This window comes from Micromesistius poutassou, assembly GCF_964030765.1.
Source record: "Micromesistius poutassou genome assembly, chromosome: 10".
Classification (NCBI taxonomy): Eukaryota; Metazoa; Chordata; class Actinopteri; order Gadiformes; family Gadidae; genus Micromesistius; species Micromesistius poutassou.
This window is the reverse complement of record NC_140280.1, coordinates 12,755,027-12,780,310: the sequence shown is the minus strand read 5'-3', so window position 1 is coordinate 12,780,310 and position 25,284 is coordinate 12,755,027. Positions and strand designations below refer to the sequence as shown.

The window sequence follows — 25,284 nt, the reverse complement described above, 5'->3', positions numbered from 1 at the left end:
GACTTAAATTGAAAATAAAAACTTAGTGCTGCACATCGTCTGCTTATTGAATTCATCTGAATACCGCAACAGTGATTAACTTAAATTATACTTCATTTAAAACAGCCCCTATTTCACCGCCAGATGTGATGTTGAATAGCCATTGAATTGAATTGGCGGGCCCCCAAAATTAAGGTTGCTAAAAAAAATGTAATATATATATAAATATATATAAATATATAATAAAATAATAATTAATAATAATTAATTAAATAATAAATATATTATATAATAATTATTACATTAAAAAAATATATAAAGTAGTTATGAAGAGGCCCACCATTGTTTCTTCTTAATTGTGTACCCTATCACTCAATTTGGGCGAATGTTTTTACCTAATATATAAAAAGAGTCCCCCCCCCCCGCTTCCCTGAAATGGTACGGCCTTCAAAGTGTCTTTTCGCGTCGGAGGCGGAGCAGCCTTTCTCAGCACGGTTTTTCTGAACTGAAACTCATTAAAACATATCTACGGTCAACAATGGGACAAAAACGCTTAAGTGGCACATAGGGTGTCTTGTGATGACTTGATTACGTGATTTTGCTGCCAGGAAAAGTCGTCGTGCACCTTTGCAAAGCCTCCAGCAGCTGCTGAGAATGCACACGCAATTTAGTATTGCACACTATCCAACAGTTACAGTTTTGTGCGGGGAAAATACTTTGATTAGGACAATACTGACCTAATCAAAGGGGGGGGCCTCCCTGACCAACGTATGACCAATTACGCTTAGGGCCTCCAAAAGCTTAGCAGCGGCCCTGGCCACCGCTTTCCCGAATTGACCCATGAGTGACATCACAAGCGGGCGTGTCCCACCCTAGCCCGCTTGGACCCGAGCCGCCGCCGCCGCCGCCGCCTCACCTGGCTGCAGATGGGGCTGTTGTCGTTGGCGTCCATGACGGTCACCTCCACGGCAGTGCGGGCCACGTAGAGGCCGTCGCTGGCCGTGATGTTGAGCAGGTACCGGTCCTGCTGCTCGCGGTCCAGCAGGCCGCTCACGTACACCTTCCATTCCCCCTGCACCAGGGCCAGGCCAAACACACCCCGCGGGTTACCCCCTGCAGACAACCACCACGGCAGACGTCATTATCACCGTCAGGGCTGTGGGGAACACGGGTTTGATTTGCCACAGGAAAAATCTAACACAGAGAATCTCACAACTGTGTTTTTTTTTTTACAATTCAATAGTTAAATAAAGATGTTATCAATTATAATGATGAGGATGTATCAATTTATGCATCAATTCATCTCAACACATAGGCCTGGTCTGAAGGAAAGAGCAGCTTATATGTTGACTGCTTCCAATGTCATGTTGGTCATACTATAGAATGATTTACTGCTTGTGTTTAGTGAATAATACAGAATAAACATAAGGAACTTTAAAAAGAAAAATTGCATACTGAATCGCAATCGCAATATTGGTCGAAATAATCAATTCGACCAATGAGATTATTTCCCCAAATTGTTTAGCCCATTCTTGCGGGCTGAGGGATGTGCACGTTGATATTAAGACGTTTTTCATCACGTTGAAGGTCTAATAAATACCCCGTACTTTATGATAAGACGATGCCTAACGCTGCGTAGCTACAAGCTACACAACAAGCACTTAGTGTGGCGCAACGCACATTATGGTCATATGGTTTAAAGGATGTGTGGGGAAAACGGTGGAGGTCGGGGTCATCAGGATCCTCAGACCTGAAGAAAGGGGACCAAAGAGGTTAGGGGACCACTAGACAATCATAAATCAGACTTATACCTACACGATACGACGGACAAGTCCAAATTCTAGACGGGTGGGGCATTTCTCTTGCTTTAGCCTCCTATTTGTTTTGACCAATCATGTTGCTGGAGGATCTGTCAACGTGTAATTGGCCATTACAAACTCGGCCAGCACAAACTGTAAAAAATGAAGTGTAGAGGTTTTAAATGAACCCTAGATAAGACTGGCCACTGGAGGAATACGCCTATCCTCATACACACGGAACAAAACAGGAAACTGGTTATAACGTCATGGTTACGAGGCCAGACTCTGCGCTGTCTCCCTCCAGAAGTTCTGCTATAAAATAAAATAAGTGCTGGATCCGAGCTGGGGGAACTACAGGTTTATAGCGGAATGGAAATACAGGCAAGGTCGAAAATTTCAGGCAAATCATTTTTTTGTCCATTTATTTCAGCTGACGCGCCTTTGAAGCGACATTAGTCAAATAACACATCAGTCAAAAAGAGCCAAACTCATATTGACGCTTGCCGAATGCGGTACATCGGGCCGTAAATCGGACTGTCATCATCCAAACGCACTGCGCGTAGCTGAGCTTCTAGTGAAATACAGCCCAGCGCTCTCCCCCCCCCCCGTCCCCCTCTCCCCCCTCTCCCCCCTCTCCCCCCCTCTCCCCCACCGTCCTCTCCCCCCTCTCCCCCCCTCTCCCCCGCCGTCCTCTCACCCGTTATGTAGTAGCTGACGAGGCGGCTCTCCTCGCTGCCGTCCCGGTCGGCGGTGCTCAGGACGGCCACCACCTCGCCCAGCGGGTCGCTCTCGCGCACGGCGCCGCGGTAGTGCTCGCGCTCGAAGCGCGGCGGGTTGTCGTTGGCGTCCGACACCACCACGGTGACGGCCGTGGCGGCCGACAGCGACCGCAGCTCGCCCAGGTCCGAGGCCACCGCCCGGAAGCTGTAGGAGGAGCAGCTCTCGTGGTCCATGGGGGCCGCCGTGGTGATCCAGCCCGTCTTGCTGTCGATGGCGAAGGGCAGGGGGGGGGCCGCCGCTGCCGCTGTCGTCGGGGGGGTGGCGGCGGCGGCGGCGCTGGGGGACGAGGGGCCGGGGCTCTGGGACCGGGGGTCTTTCTTAGACTCCGGGTTTCGCGTGAGCGGAGGGCCCAGGCTGTAGGTCACCTGGGATTTGAAGAAACAAGCAAAGTAACAAAGAAACACAAGTTACGGAATGTCTTTTGTGTTTGTGTGTTTTTTGTCCAAGTTCTCAACAAAGGAGGTCACCCACCTGTCCGTTGGCGCCCCAGTCTGGGTCAAGCGCTCGCACCTGGATCAGTCTGGTGCCTACCGGCATCCCCTCCAACACCGTGGCAACGTAAGTGCTGGTCTCAAACACGGGCGGGTTGTCGTTGACGTCCAGGACCTGTGTATATTTCACGTGAGCCAGCCATCGACTGCAGGTCAGACTGAATCACACATTTAGTTTGAAAATCATTACAATTATTTGTGATTACAATTATTCTCGCCTCGGGCAAACCAGACGGGGGCATGATTCTCTCTCCGACAATTTAGTGCGTGGAGAACTCTGTCGAGATAATCCAATTGAATCATTGCAGAGGCGTGTTAAGTACTGACATGACATCACTCGTAAAGCGATACTATGATTGTTTGAAGCAGGGGGTGTATTTCTTTTCACTTAATGTCCTGAGATCATTTAGAACAATTGGGATTGTTGGGACAATTGGGACGGCTGCAGTGAGAAAGTTAGGCGTAATTTTAGACACATAACTCTCAACTTTTAACAGACATTATTAGTTCTTTCTCTCTCTCTCCGAATATTCTCTACCTCTCTCTCTCTCTACCTCTCTCTCCGAATATTCTCTCTCTCTCTCTCTCTACCTCTCTCTCTCTCTCCGAATATTCTCTCTCTCTCTCTGAATATTCTCTACCTCTCTCTCTACCTCTCTCTCTCCGAATATTCTCTCTCTCTCTCTCTACCTCTCTCTCTCTACCTCTCTCTCCGAATACTCTCTCTCTCTCTACCTCTCTCTCTCTCTCTCCGAATATTCTCTACCTCTCTCTCTCTCTCCGAATATTCTCTCTCTCTCTCTCTCTCTACCTCTCTCTCTCTCTCCGAATATTCTCTCTCTCTCTCTGAATATTCTCTACCTCTCTCTCTACCTCTCTTTCTCCGAATATTCTCTCTCTCTCTCTCTACCTCTCTCTCTCTACCTCTCTCTCCGAATATTCTCTAACTCTCTACCTCTCTCTCTCTCTCTCCGAATATTCTCTCTCTCTCTCTCCGAATATTCTCTCTCTCTCTCTCTCCGAATATTCTCTACCTCTCTCTCTCTCTCTCTCTCTACCTCTCTCTCTCTCTCTCCGAATATTCTCTCTCTCTCCCTCTCTCCCTCCCTCCCTCCCTTACCTTGACCTCCAGGTCCACCGTGGCCACCGACTCCGTCATGTCCCGCCTCGTCGTGCCGGACACCTTGAAGCGGTAGACGCCGACGCGCTCGTAGTCCAGCGGCAGCAGCAGCCGGATCAGCCCCGTCTCCGCGTCCACACCGAACGTCCCCTCCCGGTTGCTGTCGGGGGTCTCCCCGGCCACCAGGCCGAAGCTCCCCGCCAGGCCGGGCCCCAGGTACACGGAGCCCAGCGCCGTGCCCGCGGCCGTGTCCTCGGGCAGGGTGAAGGAGTACTGCGGCTGGCTGAAGGAGGGCACCAGGGCGTCGGGGGGCAGCACGTGGATGAAGGCCGACACCAGGGAGTGCTTGGGGGGCGCGCCGCCGTCCGAGGCCTTGACGAAGAAGGACAGCACGGCGCCCTGGAGGTGGGCCACGGTGCTCTTGGTCATCATCCACCCGCTGTCTGGCTCCACCTGCAGCAGCACCACCACCACCACAGCACCACACCCGCACACCACCACAGCGTTGAAGCACTGCTATGTTCTGTTGTTGGTAGGACGGTGCTAGACTGCATGTTAGGGATTTGTAAGCGCAGGCTTCAATTTGTGGCTGGCTTTTACTGACAGGGAGCTGTCGTTTCATTTGTTATGCACTTATTATTCTTATCTTATTCCATCATTCTTCTGTCTCCACTGTTGATTTGCTGTGTTTTGTGTTTTATTTCATTACTTTTGACTTGTCAAGTGTCAAGTGAAGCAGACCTTGAATACCTCTGGTGTGAGGTTTCAGGTTTGGTGTTTTGTCTCTTATCTTGCTTTGATAGGCAGTCCTTTCAGAATAAATTCAGTTTGGTTTGAATTTAATTGAATTGAATACGAAAAACACGACAAGATGGACACCGAGACTAATGAAACAAACTAAACCTAGTTTGAAGGTCCTCCACCAGGGAGTGGATAAATAAGTTGAATCGAAAGTTGAATCGAATTGAACACGACAAACACGGCCACATTGATGAACACCGAGTCTAGGGCTGCAAAATTATGGAAAAAATCATAATCACGATTTTTTTGGTCAATATTGAAATCACAATTATTCATAAGATTATTTTTGAGTTTGAAAACATGATGCATTTATTCAGCATTTCTCTCCAAAAAAACACTTTGTAACTGAGAACTTTGGCATTTCCCCTTAAAAAATACACAAAAATGTTCAAATTGAAAAAATAATCTACAAAAATGTATCCAGCTGTTCTATTTAAAAAAAAACATGCAATGAATAAAACAAATTAAAATAAAATAATAATAAAAATAGTTTTGACTCGATTATATTAGCTTGGAGATCGTCTGACCCAAAAAAATCGAAATCGCGATCAAAATTGTACAAATCACACAAACCGAGTCTAATAAAACCAACGCTCACCTCCAGCACGTCCACCAGGGAGTGGCGCGCCTCGCTGTACAGCGAGTAGGTCACCCTGGCGTTGGGCCCGGCGTCGGCGTCCGTGGCCTGGATCTGGGTGACCAGCGAGCCCTTCCCCACGTTGGCCTTGATGCTCATGCGGTACTCCACCGCCCGGAAGCGGGGAGCGTTGTCGTTGTCGTCCCCCAGGACCACGCGCACCGTGCAGAAGGACGCGCGGCCTGGAGGGGGGGGGGGAGGGGGGGGGAGGGGGGGGGAGGGGGGGGGGAGGGGGGGGGGGGGGGGGACCGGGAGACAAATGAGTTACAAACTCTGAGAGGACGGAGGCAGGCAGTAGGGGAGAACGTACGGCTCTGTTTGGACAGAAGGGTGCTGGAGGAGACACGGTCTGGGCCACAACGACGAGACGGATCAGTACAGGTCTTAGAGGACAGTCAGGCAGTAAGGTCTCATGGCGCGTCTCCACCAAGCGGTGTGTTGCGGTTAAGTGTAATTAGGTGCGGTTGCGGTACGCGTTTCCACCGCCAAAAGTGGCCGGGGTCCGGACTTCACAGTCGTCAACAGAATCATCACTTCCGTGCGACAGCGGGGTAATAACAAACAAACACAGTACCTGCGAGGTATTTCTGGACAACAGCGAAAGCTTGGTTTATTGAAGAAAATGTTGCGCAAAAGTTTGCCGTCCTTCTTGGACGTCCTACATTGTTTCTCTTCTTCTTCTTCGTGTTCTTCTTTTTCCTTGGATTTATTAGCAGGCTACACTGTGTCGGGCTGCTATGATGTCACGATGCTCTCGTAGCTGCCACGGCTATCACCGTCCGGCTTAAACCCCGCCCTACCTTAAGGTACGGTCGGCAGTGGAAACGCGAGCCGTAACTGAGTCGCACCGAACCGCACCTAACGGTACTACACCTACCGGACCTAATTGTACCGGACCTAACGGCACCGCTCGGTGGAAATGTGCCGTTAGAAGATAGTCAGTCAGGAAGGTCTGAGAGGATATAGTCAAGTCAAGTCAAGTTTATTTTGTAGAGCCCGTTTCATACACAGGAGCGGCACCTCAATGTGCTTAACAAAATATATTATTATATGCAATGTAATATTGCATTAGATATAAAAGCATAAAAAGAAGTGCAAAACCAAATGTGTACACAAATATACACATGTAAATCGATAAATAGTTAAAAGGGCATAAAACATAAAGCACAAAATCTAAAACATGAAACAGGAAATAGCCAAAGGCTGTTGAGAACAGTTGTAGTGAATAGGGAATCAGGAAGTAAGTAAGGTCTTAGAGGACATAGTCAGGCGGTAAGGCAGTCAGTAAGCCAGGCTTTATTTATATAGCGGCATATTAAAACCGCTGTAGGCAAGACTTCAGAGATATTATTTGAATGTGATTTGTTAGTAATGCCAGAACCATCCTTCAGCGGTCAATGAGTGAAGCACTCTTTGATAATATCTGTTTAGAGTTGACGGCTCATTTCTGACCAATCAGGACATTGGTTCTGCCCTCTCTCTTTACAGCTCTAGAACCGTACCCACAGCACCTTTAAAGGTCCCATGGCATGCTACTTTATGGCTGCTTTAATATAGGTGTTAGTGGGCCCCTAATACAGTACTTGAAGACGTTCAAGAAATTCAGCCTTGGTGCAGAGTTACAGCCACTACGAGCCAGTCCCACAATGAGCTCTCCACAAAAGTGCCGTTTTTAGAGGCGGGTCATGGTGGAGGGTGGGGGAGTGGCCCTGAGCAGCTTGCGGCCACGGTACCATGCGCTAGTGTTTACAGTGGAACACTGAACACTCCGGGTGCTCCGGCGGGAGTCCTGGAGCTCTATATCTAAATAATAACGTATTATATTTAGATATCTATATAATATAATATATATTATCATGGTCAAAAGCTGTTTGCGCCTCCGGATGATATTATGAATCTCAAACGACTGCGTCGGGTTCTCAGACGCATCTGGTTCTTCCACTACCACGTCAATATTAAGTACAGACTGAACCGCAAAATGGAGGAGAAAGCCTGCCTATGGGGACCATAGGCAGGCTAGGGGAACTCTATATTAATGTTAGAAAACCTCATAAAGTGAAAATGTCATTCCATGGGACCTTTAAAGGTCCCATGACATGCCACCAGGTGTGGTGTGATTAGCCGTTACAAGCCGTTTTGGAAATCTGCCCCTTATGACGTCATAAGGGGCAAAAAGTGAGCATGTCCACCTAGATGTGTGCTGGATAGATCAGTCTAGCAGCCTACCCAGTGGACTGTAGCAATCGTTGCTCGTCTATCCGTCGCACATCTAGGTGGACACGCACACCTGTGATGTCTTAAGGGGCAGATTTCCAAAACGGCTTGTAATCACACCACACCTGGTGGCATGTCATGGCACCTTTAAACAATACGACACAAAGTGCTCAAACAGAGCAGAAGGACAGGGAAAGCAGAGCGACATCAGAGGAGAGTACCTCCTCCGTCCAGCGCCATGACGGTGAGCACCATGTCCTTGTTCACCGGGTTCTCCCGGTCCAGCGACTGAGCGGTGACTATGAGGCCGTCGGCGTGGACGGTGAACTGAGACTTCCCCAGGTCGTTGATGAAGGAGTACGTGATCTGACCAAACAGCCCTGAGTCCTCGTCGGTCGCACGGACCTAGCCAGAGCCAAAGTCAAAGTCAAAGTGGACTTTATTGTCAGACTGTGCAACAAGTTACATGGAGGACCGAAATGGCGTTTCCCCATACTCCGAATGTGCTGTTAATATATTTACCACACAACATATAACATATAACATAGTAACATAATAGTGCAAGACAACAACTAATAAACACCACATATACAGACGGACATACATTATACAGAATAAAATATTCACAGTGTTATGAGGTAGTTGTGGATGTTCAAAATAAAGGTGCAATATAGTAAAGCGGTGAACGTCTGGGGTGTTAATGCTGCAGGACAACACACTCAACGCCTCTCCAGTTTGGTCGCACAACCGCTTCAGCATCCGGACAACAACAGCCAGCGAGGAATCTTATTTCCTCTGTGAGCGACTTTGTGATTTATGAAGAAAGACCCCCGCCAAGACCCTGACAGGATATTGAAGAAAACCAAATCACACACACACCTGAATGACCCTCGACCCCGGAGGAGCATTTTCCTGGACCTCAGCCAAGTAGAACCTCTGGCTGAACACAGGGCTGTACAGGTTGGCCCCCAGCACGCGCACCGTCACCTGGGGGGGGGGGGCCCGTAGAGACGCGCATCAGCTGAAGGACGGCTATCCCTTAAGGCTCAGTTATGGTTCCACTGCGCAGACGCTTCGACGCGGTCCTGAACCTCTTTTTGGTTCTTCGTCGGGTTTTAGCGAGTGGACCAATCACACCCCCTTGCGTTGTGTCAACATGGAACCATAATCTGACCTTAAGGAGGCGGCCTGAGGCTACCTAATCCTTAAAGGCTGTGCGTTGAATGAATATTTATTGCCACGGTTAGAAAATCGCAGGTGCCAGAGTTGAGACAAAATGTCAACATCAGGCGCACAGTGTGGCGTATAAGAAGAGCAGCGAACGGTAAAGGCAGAATACAGAGCGGACGGGTTGAGACCAGACGTCTGACCTGAGCGGTGCTGGTGAACACTCCGTCGGACACGGACACGTTGAGCTGGTAGGAGAGCTTCAGGCCCTGTCGCCGCTTGTCCGACAGACTGAGCACCCCGGTACGGGCGTCCACGGTGAAGGTCATCCTCTCGTTGCCCGAAACGATGCTGTACCTAAAAGAGGGTGAGGAAACAGAAGACGTGCACCCAATCAAGAGTGTTGGAAAGTGCATGGGATGGGATGACATTGAAAGGGATATCTTAGTTTAAGAAACTGAAACCGTTTGATTCATTTGTATTCACGGAGTAGGGGGTTTGGGGGCGAGCGCTGCTCAAACTGTTGCTGAGTAAACACAAACACAATCCGAGTATTGACTATCAACAAAAACAAAACTTTCAAGACTTCCCTCTCTTTTCTAGGAAACAAAAAAACAAAAGATCCGGCCTGAATCAAAGGCTGAAAACAACGGAAGGACGGAACTGAAATCCAATCCACTTCAGCGGTTTGAATGTGCTAATGTCATTCGAGGATCAATACTGACCCCCCCCCCTCTGTAGCTCTGCTACGGCCCCGGGGCCTCCTCACTCCTGCACTGTCGGGACCCGTCCTCACCTCAATCCGTCGGCGTCGCACACGTCAGCGTCCGACGCCTGCACGCAGGTCACAAAGTGCCCCCGGGGGGCCAGCTCGCTGACGTACGCCTCGTACAGCGTCTGGCTGAAACACGGCGGGTTGTCGTTGGTGTCGGTCACGCTCACGGTCACGCTGACGTCGCTGGCCAGCGCGGGGTCCCCGGCGTCCGTCGCCCTGACGATGAAGTCGTAGCGCTGGACCAGCTCGAAGTCCAGCAGGCGCGCCGTGACCACCGCGCCCGTGGCGTTGTCCACGCTGAAGAAGTCGGTGCTGTTGTAGAGGTCGGGCACGATCTGGTAGCTCACCGCCGCGTTGCTCTCCGAGTCCTGGTCCTGGGCTGACACCTGCGGGGCGGGACGGGGGCCGGGCGGCGATCGTCGTCCGGAGTAAAGGAAAGTGTTTTGTGTCAGTATCGGGATTTTCTTTGCTTCCGCCTGCATGTAGACTCCAAAATTGTATTTTTTTTGTGGACTTTTTAAGCCAAAACGTCAATGTTGTCTCAGTGGAAGCTAATGAATCGCATCGTCCTACAGAGGGCGCTAAAGTGTATTCACAATAGTCAATTCGCAATAACTATGTCATGTTCTGTTCACCCACATCGTTTGAAAAGCAACGGACACCGACAAACTGGGTTTAACATTAAAGCACAACATTTTAATTAAAGATGAAAAAGTAAGAAAATCCAAATGTAATATTTACAGAATCTCAATATTTAGAGATTCGCAATACATATCGTCGTTGTAACATCGTTTCGTGGGGTCCCTGAGGTCTCCATCCTGTCTCTAATGGAGAGTTTCTCTAATGTTGTTTATATTGGAAATCTATAGCGATGTCCAATGTTGAATGACAGAGCTGTGTTTTGCTAATTGGAAACCCTCTCATTCACGATCGTTCCCACAACGACCCCATCCCTCCCGTACATTCCTGAGGTTGTCTTGGAGGAATCCATTGCATAGCATCTTGGTCTCTGATGTATAGGCATAATCGCCCATTTCCATTTCATATTGCCAACGGATTTGGAAACTGTTTTGCGTATAAATGTTTTAAACATTTTTGTGTGCCTCCAAGAGGACTATAATCAAGTTTTCTGTTTAGAATAAAATCGAAAGCAATAAAAGGAATCATCAGGAAATAATTAATATATCTGCAGTACACACTAAACATTGAATTTAATTGAAGGGGGAAACGTACCACAGCAGGGAGTCAAGGCAAGGTTTGAGGTTAAAGTAACGGTTTAGTTTTGAGTTGTGAAGCAGTAGCTTCATTTTGAACAAATGCACACAAGTATTAATGAGCTAATTTATGGATAGACATTTCTCCTTAAAGGTTGACTCCATAATGGTAGAATGATTGGTGATGTAAATCAGATATTACTAAATTCCAGAGACGGACCATAATTTAACATTCCCCTTGCACACAAATCATGCAGTTATACGGACAAGGTCATAATAAATTGAAGCATCTCTCTCTCTTTGCTTGCACTTCTCCAATGCGATGTCTGCGTGGAGGGTCAGTTAAGGGCTCTTAGACAGGATTAATGGTTAACGGGAGCATTAAGGCGGGGTAACGCATGGCCTGCATGATGCGCTCCCTGTTGTCTAGCTGCAGGAATAATGGAACTCCCAGGGTTTGTTTGCATTGTAAACAACCCGATATTTCCTGCGCTCCCGGAGCCAATGACAGCTTATGAATACCCCAGCAGTCAAATTGGATTATTATTCCTTTCACAACGACTGCTATTACTTTGTTTAAGAACACACAATCAACTCAGGCCCTTACGCTATATCACTGGGTACACAGACGCTTGACCGCCGTCCAGTAAACACACACACACACACACACACACACCTTCAACACGGTGGTCCCGGCCATGGCGTTCTCCGGCAGCGCGGCCGAGTACGAGGCGTCGCGGAACAGCGGCGGGTTGTCGTTGACGTCCAGCACGGCCACGTCCACGTCCACCTCGGAGCGCGCGCCCGTCTGCGGGTCGGTGGCCTTCACCGTCAGCCGGTAGTAGCGCGTGCCCTCGTAGTCCAGCGGGTCGGCCACGCGCAGCACGCCGCTGTGGAAGCCCACGTCGAACTGGGAGCCCGGGTCCCCGCCGGCCAGCGTGTAGATGACCCGGCGGCCCTCGGGCCCCGCCGCGTCCACGCGCAGCACGGAGGCGGCGAGCGGCGCGTCCTCCCGCACGCTGACGCCGTAGAAGGGCCGCGCAAACACGGGCATGGCCTTGTTCACCACGGTGACGGGCAGCGCTGCGCGGCCCGCCAGGGCCGGGGCGCCGCCGTCCGTCGCCACCACCACCAGCCGGTACTCGGCGTTGGAGACGTCGGCCTCGAAGCTCCGCCTCAGGCTCAGCTCCCCCGTCACGGCGTTCACCTGCCGGGGGGGCGGGGGGGGGAGAGGTCAGCGGGGGGGGGGGGGGGAGAGGGGTTACACTGGGGACCCCCTTTGTCCACGCTGCACAGACCGGACCTTGGGGTCACCGGGGGGAGTCCAGCCCGGGGGACAGGGTTTAAACCAGGAGGAGAGAGAACTTGAAGAAGAAATAAGGACCGAGAAAACTTTTTTCAGTCTTTTAATAAAAAATTTAAAATACTAGTTAAAATGTTCTAGAAATAAATATACGTATGTATCATTCAAAAACGTTGTAAAAAAATCTATATATATATATTATAAAAACATTTTATTGATATTATAAATAAAAAGTAAATGGGGATAACAACCCCCTCTCTCCTTACACTCCCAACACTTTAAATCAAACAGTGTTTGAACTCCATCTGAAACAGCGGCTCACTGTCTCTACTGTGAGGAACAGAGGCTCACTGGAGCTCTACTGTGAGGACCAGTGGCTCACTGGAGCTCTACTGTGAGGACCAGTGGCTCACTGGAGCTCTACTGTGAGGCTCACTGGAGCTCTACTGTGAGGACCAGTGGCTCACTGGAGCTCTACTGTGAGGACCAGTGGCTCACTGGAGCTCTACTGTGAGGCTCACTGGAGCTCTACTGTGAGGACCAGTGGCTCACTGGTTCTACTGTGAGGAGCAGCGGCTCACTGGAGCTCTACTGTGAGGCTCACTGGAGCTCTACTGTGAGGACCAGTGGCTCACTGGAGCTCTACTGTGAGGACCAGTGGCTCACTGGAGCTCTACTGTGAGGACCAGTGGCTCACTGGAGTTCTACTGTGAGGCTCACTGGAGCTCTACTGTGAGGAGCAGCAGCTCAGTGGAGCTCTACTGTGAGGACCAGCGGCTCACTGGAGTTCTACTGTGAGGCTCACTGGAGCTCTACTGTGAGGCTCACTGGAGCTCTACTGTGAGGAGCAGCAGCTCACTGGAGCTCTACTGTGAGGAACAGAGGCTCACTGGTGCTCTGAGTTCAAACACTGTGAGACGTGCTTTGCTTCCTCCAGCAGGTCCATCCACCGTGCCTCTCTCCTTCACGCTGAGTGTGTATTCTAGACGCTACGGCTCCTCTCCACCACCGACCATAAGAGGTCCGCCGCCACAGAGAGTAAACAAAGCTGCGTTAATTGCGGAAAAAAATTCTAACGCGTTAAATCTTTCAAAATGTATGTGTTCATTTTGACAGCACTGATATAAATATATACATATGCAGTAAGAGTAGCCGAAATGTAAATGGAAAAATAAATGTTTATAGACAGTTTATAGATTATACATTATTACGGCCATTATACAAACATAATCACTTTCAACGAAAAACCTCTAGTTCAACATTTGTATCTCACCTGGAGTTCTTTATATCACAGAGGGGGGGGGGGGCTCACCTGGAGTTCTTTATATCACAGAGGGGGGGGCTCACCTGGAGTTCTTTATATCACAGAGGGGGGGGGGGGGGGGCTCACCTGGAGTTCTTTATATCACAGAGGGGGGGGGGGGGCTCACCTGGAGTTCTTTATATCACAGGGGGGGGGGGGGGGGCTCACCTGGAGTTCTTTATATCACAGGGGGGGGGCTCACCTGGAGTTCTTTATATCACAGAGGGGGGGGGGGCTCACCTGGAGTTCTTTATATCACAGGGGGGGGGGGGGGGGGCTCACCTGGAGTTCTTTATATCACAGAGGGGGGGGGGCTCACCTGGAGTTCTTTATATCACAGAGGGGGGGGGGGGGCTCACCTGGAGTTCTTTATATCACAGAGGGGGGGGGGCTCACCTGGAGTTCTTTATATCACAGGGGGGGGGCTCACCTGGAGTTCTTTATATCACAGAGGGGGGGGGGGGGCTCACCTGGAGTTCTTTATATCACAGAGGGGGGGGGGGGGGCTCACCTGGAGTTCTTTATATCACAGAGGGGGGGGGGGGGGGGGGGGTGGGGGTGGGGGGGGGGTGGGGGGGGGCTCACCTGGAAGTGGCTGTGCTGCTCCAGGAGGCTGTAGGTCAGCTCCCCGTTGGGCCCCAGGTCCCGGTCCGTGGCGGACACTGTGTAGATGACCCGGCCCGGCTCCGCCTCCACCTGGACGGCGGCGTAGTACGGCAGGTTGACGAACTCTGGGGCGTTGTCGTTGACGTCCTCCACCTGAGGGAGCGAGGGAGGAAGGAGGGGGAGAGAGAGACGAGGTCTTTAGAGTCAGACCCTGAGGGGGGGGGGGGGGGGTCCGGGAACAGGGGGTCAATGGAAGGCCACACACACACACACACACACCCTCCTACATACTCACACACACACACTCACACACTCACACACCCTCGTACATACTCACACACACGATCACATGTTCACACACACACACACACACACACACACACGCGCTCACACACACACACCCTCGTACATACTCACACACGTTCACACACACACACACACACACACACACACACACACACACACACACATGCTCACACAATCACTCACACACACACGCTCACACAATCACACACACACACACACACACACACACACACACACACACACACACACACGCTCACACACACTCACCAAAAAATTGCCTTTTACCGTGCAGCTTACTTATTCTCTATTTTATTGTACATTTCCCATGCTTATATTTCTAATCTGGAATGGGAGCAACTGTAACGCGATGCGATTTACGCCCGGCGATCAATACAGCTTACTGATTCAGATTCTATTTCACATTCGGCTGCTAAGGGTTAACCCTTCACGGAACCTATTTATACACGCAGATGTTATTTATATTCATTCATTCGTATAATGAGTAATGAGAGTAATAAGGAGAGTCGTGTTCTCCCACTGAACAGAACTTCTTCCCGACCTGGGTCAGGGATGTGTATCGAAGATGAACGAGGAAGAAACCAACCAAGACAAAATAACTTTGAAAGCATGACTGGTTTATCTGTTTATCTGTTTGCCAGTCTGCTATCTGGTCCAGTAGGTCAACACAGAGCTAACCTCTGTAATACAGTTGTATATCCACACACATGCAGGCACACACACACACACACACACACACACACACACACACACACACAAACACACAGGCACACACACTCACACAGGCACACACTCACACTCACACACACACTCACACAGGCACACACACACACACACACACACACACACACACAAATACACAGGCAGACACACTCACACAGGCACACACACACACGACACAAATACACAGGCACACACACACACACACACAAACACACAGGCAGAAACACACACACACACACACACACACACACGCAGGCACACACACCCACCCACCCTCCCACACCCACACACCCCCCCCCCCTTGCCGACCTGCACTGTCACCGTGACGCGGGCCACCCGGGACTCGTCGCGCTCCCTGCGGACCTCCAGCACCAGCTCGTAGCGGTCGCGCTCCTCGCGGTCCAGCGGCACGCCGGTGGTCATCACCGCCCCGCAGGTGGGCCTGACGGAGAAGCGCCCACCGGGGTTCAGGAGGGCGTAGAGCAGCGGCTCGCCGAGGGCGTGGCCCGCCGCGCTCACCACCGTCACCACGGCGACGTCGGTGGAGTTCTCCGCCACGCCGGCGGCGTACGCCGGGAGGGCGAAGCGCAGCCCGCCGTCGACGGCCACCGCCCGGACCGCCACCGCCACCGCCGCCGCCGCAGTGAAGCGGCCGTCCCACACCTGCCGGTTCAAAACGAGAGTGAGAAAACAATGGGGTGATAATAATAATGATAATAAGGACGAGTCGGGTCAGCTGTGAGGGTGAGTTCTGGTTAGTGCGATACGCTCTGATTAAAAAGTTAAAAGTAAAAAGGCGAAACCACATAATTAGGGGAGTAACGATACACTCATAAAGTTTTTATTGACTATCAGACACTCTGAGAGTGTCTGGTCCTGATGTTTTGTGGTGAGGACCACAATGGAAATAAGTCCTGGGGCCTCATGTACAAAGCTTGCTTACGCACAAAAAAGCTGCGTAAGCAACTTCTCACGCAAATGTTTGGATGTACAAAGACTGACTTGACGTGAGAAAGTGCGGTTCTCCATGCAAACTACATGCCTGGCTTACGCACATTTCTGCTGCATTTTGTCAGTTGGTGGCACGTAGAGGCAATGCAGCGCAACAACATTAGGCCTAGCTACTCGATCACGAGTCATGATGAAGTAATATTGCAATATGAGGCTAGTTCAAAGTGGATTTGAACGTCGGGATGTGTGATCTTAAATGCACTTCAATCATACATTATTGTTGTCGAGACGCATAATGTGACACTGTTGTTGATATTAGGCTAAACGTAAACAGACCCATAAAAATATATTGTTACTATTGGAGTTAAAAGGAAATTAAAAGGAAGCCCCAGCAATATTATTTTCAGTGATGACTTGTTTATTAAACGTTACATATTTCATGACCACGCATGACATCGCTAATGGATCTCTCTTCACGCATATGTCGTCAGATTCTTGACAGTATTATTATTTGATGTTGCGTGGAGTAAGAACAAGCCATTGTTACTTAAATTCAATCTATCAATGAACCAGTCGGTCGATTTCAAATTATGTACATATTATTGACACCTTGGGTGTATGGGAACAACCGTCAGCATGCATCCAAATAAATGAGAATATAAAAGCATGCGCAAAATGTGGCAATAATCGATAGGTTGACAATGGCAGTGTTGGCCTTGTTAGAAGACGGTCGCATTCGAAATGAAGGGGTGTACCGCGACAATTATGATTTTTTGGGCAAAAGTGAGCCGATCCCAAATCACAGCTGCCACCCTTTGCTCAAATAGGGCGAGCTCCCCGACTCCGCCCCGCTGCCCGTCTGACCCACACTTCTCCGGTGGGCAGACACCTTTCTTTTTACGTCCACCTTGATGTCCGACCACTTTTTTTTAATGTCAGCCACAGTTCGGCTTTCGGCCCCAACCTCATTGACCGACTTGGCAACGTTTTCCCACGCCAGTTTTTTGCTTTTGGTGCTGATTCCGGAGGAAAGAGAGCCAAACAAGATCTTATTTCTGGCCTCTACCTCCGAAATCAGCACCTCCACCTCGCATTCACTAAAGTTATTTTTTCTTCCTTTCTCCATTTTCTCCTTTCTCCTAACGAGCGCACTACTGCAGGTTTATTTATACGAATTAGCATATTAAATGAGGGAGGAGACTGGGTGGAGAGACGGGCTCGTGCACGTGCGCACAATTTCACGTTAATTGGGATGTACAAAGAGAATCTGCGTGAAATCGTGCTTACGCAAGGATTGATACATCCGGATTTATTTGTGCGCAGCAGCTTTCCAGATTTTGGCGTCCGCAAAGTTTTAGTCAGAAATTCACGCAAGTCTTAGTACATGAGGCCCCTGGACTTTATTGTGTTTTTATCCTCAATTGTATTGGATGTCTTTCCATTTGTGTAAGGCATTTGTTTGATGCAATTGGATAAATCAAATCTAAATCCAATTGTTTAATACAAATAAAATAATAAAAACTGCTGCACCGAACCACTGTGTCAGAACCACTTTCCCCTGCCCCTGTAGCCAAAGCCAGACTAGAATATAACGTATACGTTTGTTTGCACACACTCGGGGATGTCAAGATGCTTCTATCTGGCAGCCCGCGGCCGCTTCTATCGGGCTGGCCGGGGGCGGTATTATTTGCGCAGACAGCCCTGTGTCTGGGGGATCTGAGGGATCACAAGCCTGCGTCCGTCAAGATCGGTACGGCTGGAGTGTCCTTGAGCCAGAAGACGGCAAATCAACAGCTTCACAAATGATTTTTTCATAACTCGGTCCGAAAGGGAGGGGGGGGGGGGGGGGGGGGGGGGTAAGCAAAGAAGAAGTGAATCTCCCTGTGAAGATCTGTAGTGTAAGTTGAGAATGTTAATACAGGCCTGCTGTATGGATAGAGTTACCTTGCCTTGTTGATGTATTGCAAAAAAAAACAACTCACTTTTCGTGATTGCATCAACGACAAACAGAGGCGTGAACAAACCGGGGCGGGCTTGTTGACGTAGCGGACTTCACCTTGACGGTGAAGACGTAGCGGTCGTTTAGGAGGTTGCCGTTGGTGACCGTCACCACGCCCGTGGCGGGGTCCACCGCGAAATTCTCCAGACCCCCGTCGGCGAGGGAGAAGACGAGCCGGGTGGAGTTGAGGGACGTCCCGGGCGACGCCCGGCCGGGGGCGGCGGTCAGGTCGGGGTCGGAGGCCTCCACCCTGAGCACCTCCACCCCCCGGTAGGTGGGCAGCAGGAGCACCGCCTCGTACGAGTCCTGGGAGAACCGCGGCGGCGAGTCGTTGATGTTGATCACCTGCGGGGCGGACCGGATGGTGACGCAAGGCAACAAGCCACAACAAGAATAATACGATTATAATAATGTCATTTAATAATCTAAAATCTATAGTCTGATGGTGGATGAACTGATGATAGGTTCACTAGCTTTCGCTTTATATTAGTTTTGACCAACCATGTCGCTGGAGGCGGAGCTCGTATAACTTAACCAGCTATTAACAGCGAACACTAACTGGGCACTAGGACGCTGTTAGGCTGTACGGGTTTGGTAAAGGCTAAGGTTTCAAATCAACATAGTGTAGCCTGGCCACTCTTGGCCACACTTATATATATATATATATATAATTCTGACAGTTTCATCCACAATCAAAATGAATTATCCTCTGTAGGATATCTCCACGACCGTCCCCTGAAACAAAGCTGAAATCTGCAGTTTTAAAGTTTGGGTGTCTGGCCCGGGCGCCGTGCCGTCTCCCACCAGAAGTTCAGCTCCATTATCGTCGGACCGCCGGATCCCAGATTATAAACCCCACCCCCCCCGCCCCCAACGGCAGATCTGGACGGCTCACCTTCAGCAGCACCTCTGCGGGGCTCTCCGCAGATCTGGGAGGCTGGCCGCTATCTCTCACATGAACACGGAAAACAAACTCCGGGAAGGTCTCGTAATCCAGGGTGGAAATTGTTCTGAAAACGCAAACAAGCGAGAGAGATAGAGAGATGAATAGAGAGTGGGAGAGAGAGGGAGAGGGAGAGAGAGAGAGAGAGAGAGAGAGGGAGAGGGAAAGCGAGAGAGAGAGAGAGAGAGAGAGAGGGAAAGCGAGAGAGAGAGAGGGAAAGCGAGAGCGCGATAGAGGGCAATAGGATGAGCATCGTGACGATCCATCACGATTAGCCTCGTGATGAAACACACGACGCTGTTAAAAACACATCAGAGGAAAGTTCAACGTATTCATCGAGCCCTTGGTTCAGATGAGCACGGAGTCAGCGAAGGGCGCGACGATCGACGCGCGGATGAGAGGGATGGAAACTCCTGTGTGTGACCGGACGCGTACCGGATTGATCCGGTGCCCGGGTCCACGCTGAAGAACATCCGGGCCGTCTCCTCCACGATCCGGAAGACCAGCAGGGCGTTGTGGTCGCGGTCCTCGTCGGAGGCCTGGATGACCAGAGGGAGGCCGTCCTCCCCCAGGACCACGCTGCTGACGGGGGCCGCCTCGCTGATCACACCCACGTAGCTGAAGAGAGAGAGGGGGGGAGAGAGGGAGGGAGAGAGAGAGGGGGAGAGGGGGAGAGAGAGAGAGAGTGAGAGTGAGAGAGAGGGAGAGAGAGAGAGAGTGAGAGTGAGAGATTGAGAGTGAGAGAGCAATAGAGAGGGAGGGAGGGAGAGGGAGGGAGGGAGCGAGAGAGAGAGTGAGAGAGAGGGAGAGAGAGAGGGAGCGAGGGAGAGAGAGAGGAGTGAGGGGGAGAGAGAGAGCGGGAGAGAGAGAGAGATAGAAGAGAGCGATGGAGGGAGGGAGAGCGAGAGAGAGTGAGAGAGAGAGCGAGAGATAGAAAGAGGGCAAAAAGAATAATTGAAAAGGGCACACATGCACACATACACAGATGTGTATGCCTGTGTGTGTGTGTGTGTGTGTGTGTGTGTGCGTGTGTGCGTGTGTGCGCGTGTGTGCGTGTGTGCACCAAGGCCTGGGAGCTAATCAATTCAGAACACAAATCCATCGTCAAACCGCCAGCAGAGAGAGAGAGAGCGAAAGCGAGGTCCGTCCGGGGGTCGAACCTAACCCCAGAGTGACCGACCCGTACCTGACGCGCCGCAAGACGGGCGGGCTGTCGTTGACGTCCCCCACCTGCACCGTCAGGGTGGTGCTGGCCTCCACCCCGGCCATGCTCGACGCCCGCACCACCAGGGAGTGGGAAGTGGTGCGCTGGGTCATCAAAAGATAAACAACAATAAGGAAAAGCACACAGAGCCGCGCTTACCCTAAGCACACACGACGCACGCGCCCAGAGGCCTCCGAGAGCCCCCTGGATCTGATAGCGCAAATTGGCTTTTTGATTGCGTTTTCTTTTCCCCCTCTCTGCCGCGGCCTCACCTCAAAGTCCAGCGCTTTGCGCAGGGTGACGGCGCCGGTGTAGGGGTTCATCAGGAAGCGGCGCTCCTCGTCGCCGCCGGCGATGTCGTACACCAGCGCCGCGCGGCCCGCCGCCGCCACGACCGCCACCAGGGCGCCCGCGCTGCGGTTCTCCATCACCTGGTCGTCACGGTGAGCGTGTCAACGGCGGCTCCTGATCGTCGTCCCCCCGTGATGCAATTCCTCCCTTTCCTTTTATCCGCTCTGTCCGTCGCGTCGTGCTTTTTATCCCTCCGTTTTTCCCCCCATTCATCCATCCACCCACATTCATACACTCATAGCTCACCACGTCCGTCTTCATCCATGCTAACATTTTTGTAACATACGTTAATAGAGCAAAGTGGGCGGAGCTTATGGTTGTGGAAGTGAAACCCCTCTTTAAGTTCTTCTTCGTCTTCTTTGTGTGACGATGACATAATGGTGAGCGATCGTGGGAGACGCCTTGATTATGTCAGGATTAAATGAGATAAGTGTTATTGCTTTTCTTTCAGTAAGTAGTTAATACTGCATTACCCAGTATGCACTTTGGTCCGCAGGATGAGAGCGTTTTTTTCTGCAGTGGAGGGTACAGTTGCGGTGGTTGCAGCTCGAGAATTGAGACACAGACATAAAGTAGCTGATGGATAGGTAGATCGTTGGGTCGTTTTATTCCTCCCGAGGGCGGGGGGGTTGGGTCATTACAGTAGCTGTAGAATAAAGTCTTCTTCTCACAGCTTGGAAGAAAGACCGACATAAGAAACAACAGAGACGAAACCGTAAGAAACGAGAGAAGTCTACTAAAAAGTGATAAAGGCGTGATAAAGATTCCTGCAGTGAACTAAAACTGAAGACAATTTGATGGGAGTCAGTCAGTGATTAATGAAGCAGTAATAAAGGGACAGCAGTTAGTCAGCTGAGGATTTCTCTGGGACAAAGGCGTGGACGTAGTTGACCCACGTACTGCGGAGCAGCAACATCCTCAGCCATAGATATCTTTATTTTTATTTTGTTTTGTGGAAAAGTCTAGTTGGTAGTCTGTGATACACCGTGTGGTTTAAATAGCATACAGATAGATAGATAGATACCCAGGTATCTACAGAGGTTGGGTGGGCAGTGGGGGATGATCTATTTTTAGCTCTGTGATTGGTTGAATCTTACCGCAATGCTCCATGGGACTATTAGTCTTCTTCCCCGCAAAGTTATTTATGAACACAGCCTTGTAACTTGGCTCTCGATGAACCATGATTTTATCCCACGGGTTCACAACTGTTTGTAGTCATGATTAATTGAGGACCGCGTCACACACATTTCAGTTTCGGAAACGAACCCCGTAACGGAGAAGTGTCAATGAGGGAAATGGATGGGGTTATTACAGCCACCACCCGTCAAGACCCTCTGATCTGTAGCTCCGCCCACTCTGCAACTCTATCCGCCTCCTTCCTCAAGTCACTCCATCCAACATCCATTCTATCCATCAGTTTATCCATCCATCCATCCCTCCCTCCCTCCCTCCATCCCTCCCTTCCTCCCCCCTCCATCCATCCATCCATCAATCCATTCCCTCCCTCTCTCTCCCTCTTTCCCTCCCTGCCTCTCTCCCCCTCTCACTCTCTCCCTCTTTCCCTTCGCCCTTCCTCCCTCCCTCTCTCACTCCCTCCCTCCCTCTCTCTCTCTCTCTCTCCCTTCCTCCCCCCATCCCTCCCTCTCTCACTCCCTCCCGCCCTCCCCCCATCCCTCCCTCCCTCCCTCTCTCCCTCCCTCCCTGCCTCCCCCCTCCATCCATTCCCGCCCTCTCTCCCATTCTCCCGGCCTCCCTCCCTCTCTCACACCCTCCCTCCCTTCTCTCTCCCTTACTTCCTCCCTCTCTCCCTCCCTCCCTCTTTCCCTTCTCCCTCCCTCTGTCACACCCTCCCTCTCTCCCTTCTCCCTTCTCCCTCCCTCTCTCCCTCCCTCTGTCACACCCTCCCTCTCTCCCTTCTCTCTCCCTCCCTCCCTCCCTCCCTCCCTCCAGGCTGCTCCTCCATTACCTCAGCCTGGTACTCTCTCTGGGTGAAGGTTGGCGTGGAGACATCAGAGAGGGTCAGGGAGATGCGGGCCGTGGCGGTAGCCATTAGCTGGGGGGACCCGCCGTCCACGGCCCGCACGGTCAGGATGTAAGAGCCCAGCGAGGTGAAGTCCAGGCTCCTCGCGGTGGAGATAACGCCGGTGGAATTAACGATCCCAAACAAACCGGCAGAGTTCCCTGCAGGGGACAGCGGGACGGAGGGGAGGGTGTTATCAAAATTGTGATTCCCGTCTGCAGTCCTCTGGGAATGCAAGACCTGTCGGAGTGGAACATAATCACCCTATTGTGTTTTTTCAACCTGAAAGTCGCAAGTTTCGTTTCAACTTTGGCCACACCGTTGGCGATGGTTTTGGATCAGAGACACACACAGTGTGGCCGTTGGTCATCAGTGTGCTCACTCACCGTTGTGTTTCCTCATTCGGGGACAGACATCGGCTAAACAGACTTTTGTTTACAACAAAAGTCTTTGAGATTGCCACTTTAAATATGAATCTATTTTTGGGATCAATTAAAACAGCAACGTCAAGTAGCTTATTTTTAATTGAGATATGTAGACTATGACATCATCATTACATGTGTGGGATTTTATTTCTCCATCAATTCTCAGAAGCGGGGTGAGGCTAGCATTCAAGGGTTGATTTTAAGGGAAAAACAGCACTCCCCCCTTGCAGTATGCAGTAAGTATTGGGACACCCTACTCATTTGTGGGAACGGGCGAAATCTAGGGTTATTAGAGAGAGGGTTATGGCTCAAATCCAGGGGAAGGGGGAGAATTGGGCCGGAGCCAAAGTCTTCTTACCCACAAAGCTATTAATGAACACCGCCACATGACATCATCATTACACACACCGTGTGGTGCTCTCATGCCTCCATCGTTCCTCTGCGACCGCTGGGACCGCTGAGACCATTTACATTAAGGGCATTTAGCAGACGCTTTTATCCAAAGCGACTTACAACGGTTAATACACACCGACGGCAGAGTGGACCACGCAAGGCGACAGCCAGCATGTCAGGAGCAGTTAGGGTTAAGCGTCTCGCTCAGGGGACACATCGACACTAGGAGGAGCCAGGGATCGAACTAGCAACCTCCCGGTTACAAGTCAACCTACTCTACCTCCTGAGCTAAGCCGACCCTGACACCACTGAGACCACTGAAGACCACTGGGACCAGACCACTAAGACCACTAAGACCACTGAGACCACTGAAGACCACTGGGACCAGACCACTGAGACCACTGAAGACCACTGAGACCACTGAAGACCACTGGGACCAGACCACTGAGACCACTGAAGACCACTGAGACCACTGGGACCAGGCACACACCTGCTTCTATGCTGTAGGTGAGCAGACCGTTGAAGCCGTGGTCCTTGTCCAGGGCCGTCACCTGCAGCACGGAGGTGCCGACCGGGGAGGACTGGAAGGCGGTGGCGTCGTACAGGGCGCTGGTGAAGTAGGGCACGTTGTCGTTGGAGTCCTCCACGGCCACCAGGACACGCGCCAGGTCCCGGTTGAAGGGGAACTCCTGATCCTTCACCTGGAGGACCCCCCCCCCCCCACCCCCGGGGAGAGAGAGTGGGCGAGGTGGCGGGAAGAAGGAGGCAAGGGAAGGAATGAGGGGATTAGACTGAGTGAGGAGAGGTCGCCGAGTGGAAGGGACGCGGGCTGGGAGGGAGGGCCGAGCGCTCACAGGGTGTGTGTGTGTGTGTGTGTGTGTGTGTGTGTGTGTGTGTGTGTGTGTGTGTACGTAGGCGTCAATATGTGTGCGTGCTTGCGTGCGTCCATGTGTGTGTGTCACAGACACGCAGACACGCACACGCCGTCAAGGAGGATGAGCCAATAGACACATACACACACACACACACACACACACACACACACACAACAGGGTGGGAATTTCACGACGGCCACGACGGCCATGGCCGTCGTTGCCCCCGCACTTTGGCCTTGATGCCCTGTGAAAAAATGTTCAATTTACGGCCAAAGTGGCCTTTGTGCCACTGTCAGAGTTCCAGTGTAAACAACGCTAGTGACGCGTGGTGGGCTTTTATGGAATTACGGCCATCCTAGTGCGCGCAGTAGGCTAGTCCCGTGTCTGTGGATCAGAGCAATTGCTCTGCTGTGATTGTTCCAAAATAGAACTTTCGCAACTTCGCGAACCGCGCAGGTGAAGTATCAACATCACATGAAAGAAGAACGTCAACCAGCCTCCTCAGCAGTGTTTGTTACAGTTAGGTAACGCCGTTATTTTTTCAGTAACGGGTAATCTAACTAATTACATTTTCCGTCGTTACAAACGCCGTTACCGTTACTGACAGTTAAATGCGGTGCGTTACTATGAATTGATTGAATAAACTGCGTAATCCGAACGCACCCTGGCTCCACACGAACTGCTAGTGAGAAGACCGTGGTTTAACAACGAGATAAGCGATTATTATTGGCTAAGGCAGAGTCGTGTTTCATGGTAGCCAATCGGAGCCAGTGTTTTTACACACAAGCCAGGATACGCGTGCCACACGCACACACAAACACCAAACAGATTGGATGAAGCAGTAGAAATGGCGAGTCCGGAGCAATCCGATGAAAAGTTGGCATGTT

The 25,284-nt window shown here is 51.0% G+C and overlaps 1 protein-coding gene across 1 annotated transcript in view; it reads right to left on the bottom strand.

Moving 5' to 3' along the window:
• fat3b (FAT atypical cadherin 3b) overlaps positions 1 to 25,284 on the bottom strand; it is a gene marked incomplete at both ends in the record, with an annotated part of 74,790 nt that overhangs the window by 26,136 nt on the left and 23,370 nt on the right. The window contains 19 exons of the mRNA XM_084474234.1: positions 896 to 1,092; positions 2,476 to 2,923; positions 3,030 to 3,164; positions 4,170 to 4,622; positions 5,569 to 5,789; positions 8,043 to 8,226; positions 8,701 to 8,808; positions 9,192 to 9,345; positions 9,785 to 10,149; positions 11,654 to 12,184; positions 14,169 to 14,342; positions 15,546 to 15,899; positions 18,244 to 18,531; positions 19,082 to 19,196; positions 19,565 to 19,747; positions 20,316 to 20,437; positions 20,606 to 20,764; positions 22,651 to 22,865; positions 24,013 to 24,223. Coding sequence (XP_084330360.1) covers positions 896 to 1,092; positions 2,476 to 2,923; positions 3,030 to 3,164; positions 4,170 to 4,622; positions 5,569 to 5,789; positions 8,043 to 8,226; positions 8,701 to 8,808; positions 9,192 to 9,345; positions 9,785 to 10,149; positions 11,654 to 12,184; positions 14,169 to 14,342; positions 15,546 to 15,899; positions 18,244 to 18,531; positions 19,082 to 19,196; positions 19,565 to 19,747; positions 20,316 to 20,437; positions 20,606 to 20,764; positions 22,651 to 22,865; positions 24,013 to 24,223 — 4,617 coding nt within the window. The remainder of the gene's footprint in view (positions 1 to 895; positions 1,093 to 2,475; positions 2,924 to 3,029; positions 3,165 to 4,169; positions 4,623 to 5,568; positions 5,790 to 8,042; positions 8,227 to 8,700; positions 8,809 to 9,191; positions 9,346 to 9,784; positions 10,150 to 11,653; positions 12,185 to 14,168; positions 14,343 to 15,545; positions 15,900 to 18,243; positions 18,532 to 19,081; positions 19,197 to 19,564; positions 19,748 to 20,315; positions 20,438 to 20,605; positions 20,765 to 22,650; positions 22,866 to 24,012; positions 24,224 to 25,284) is intronic.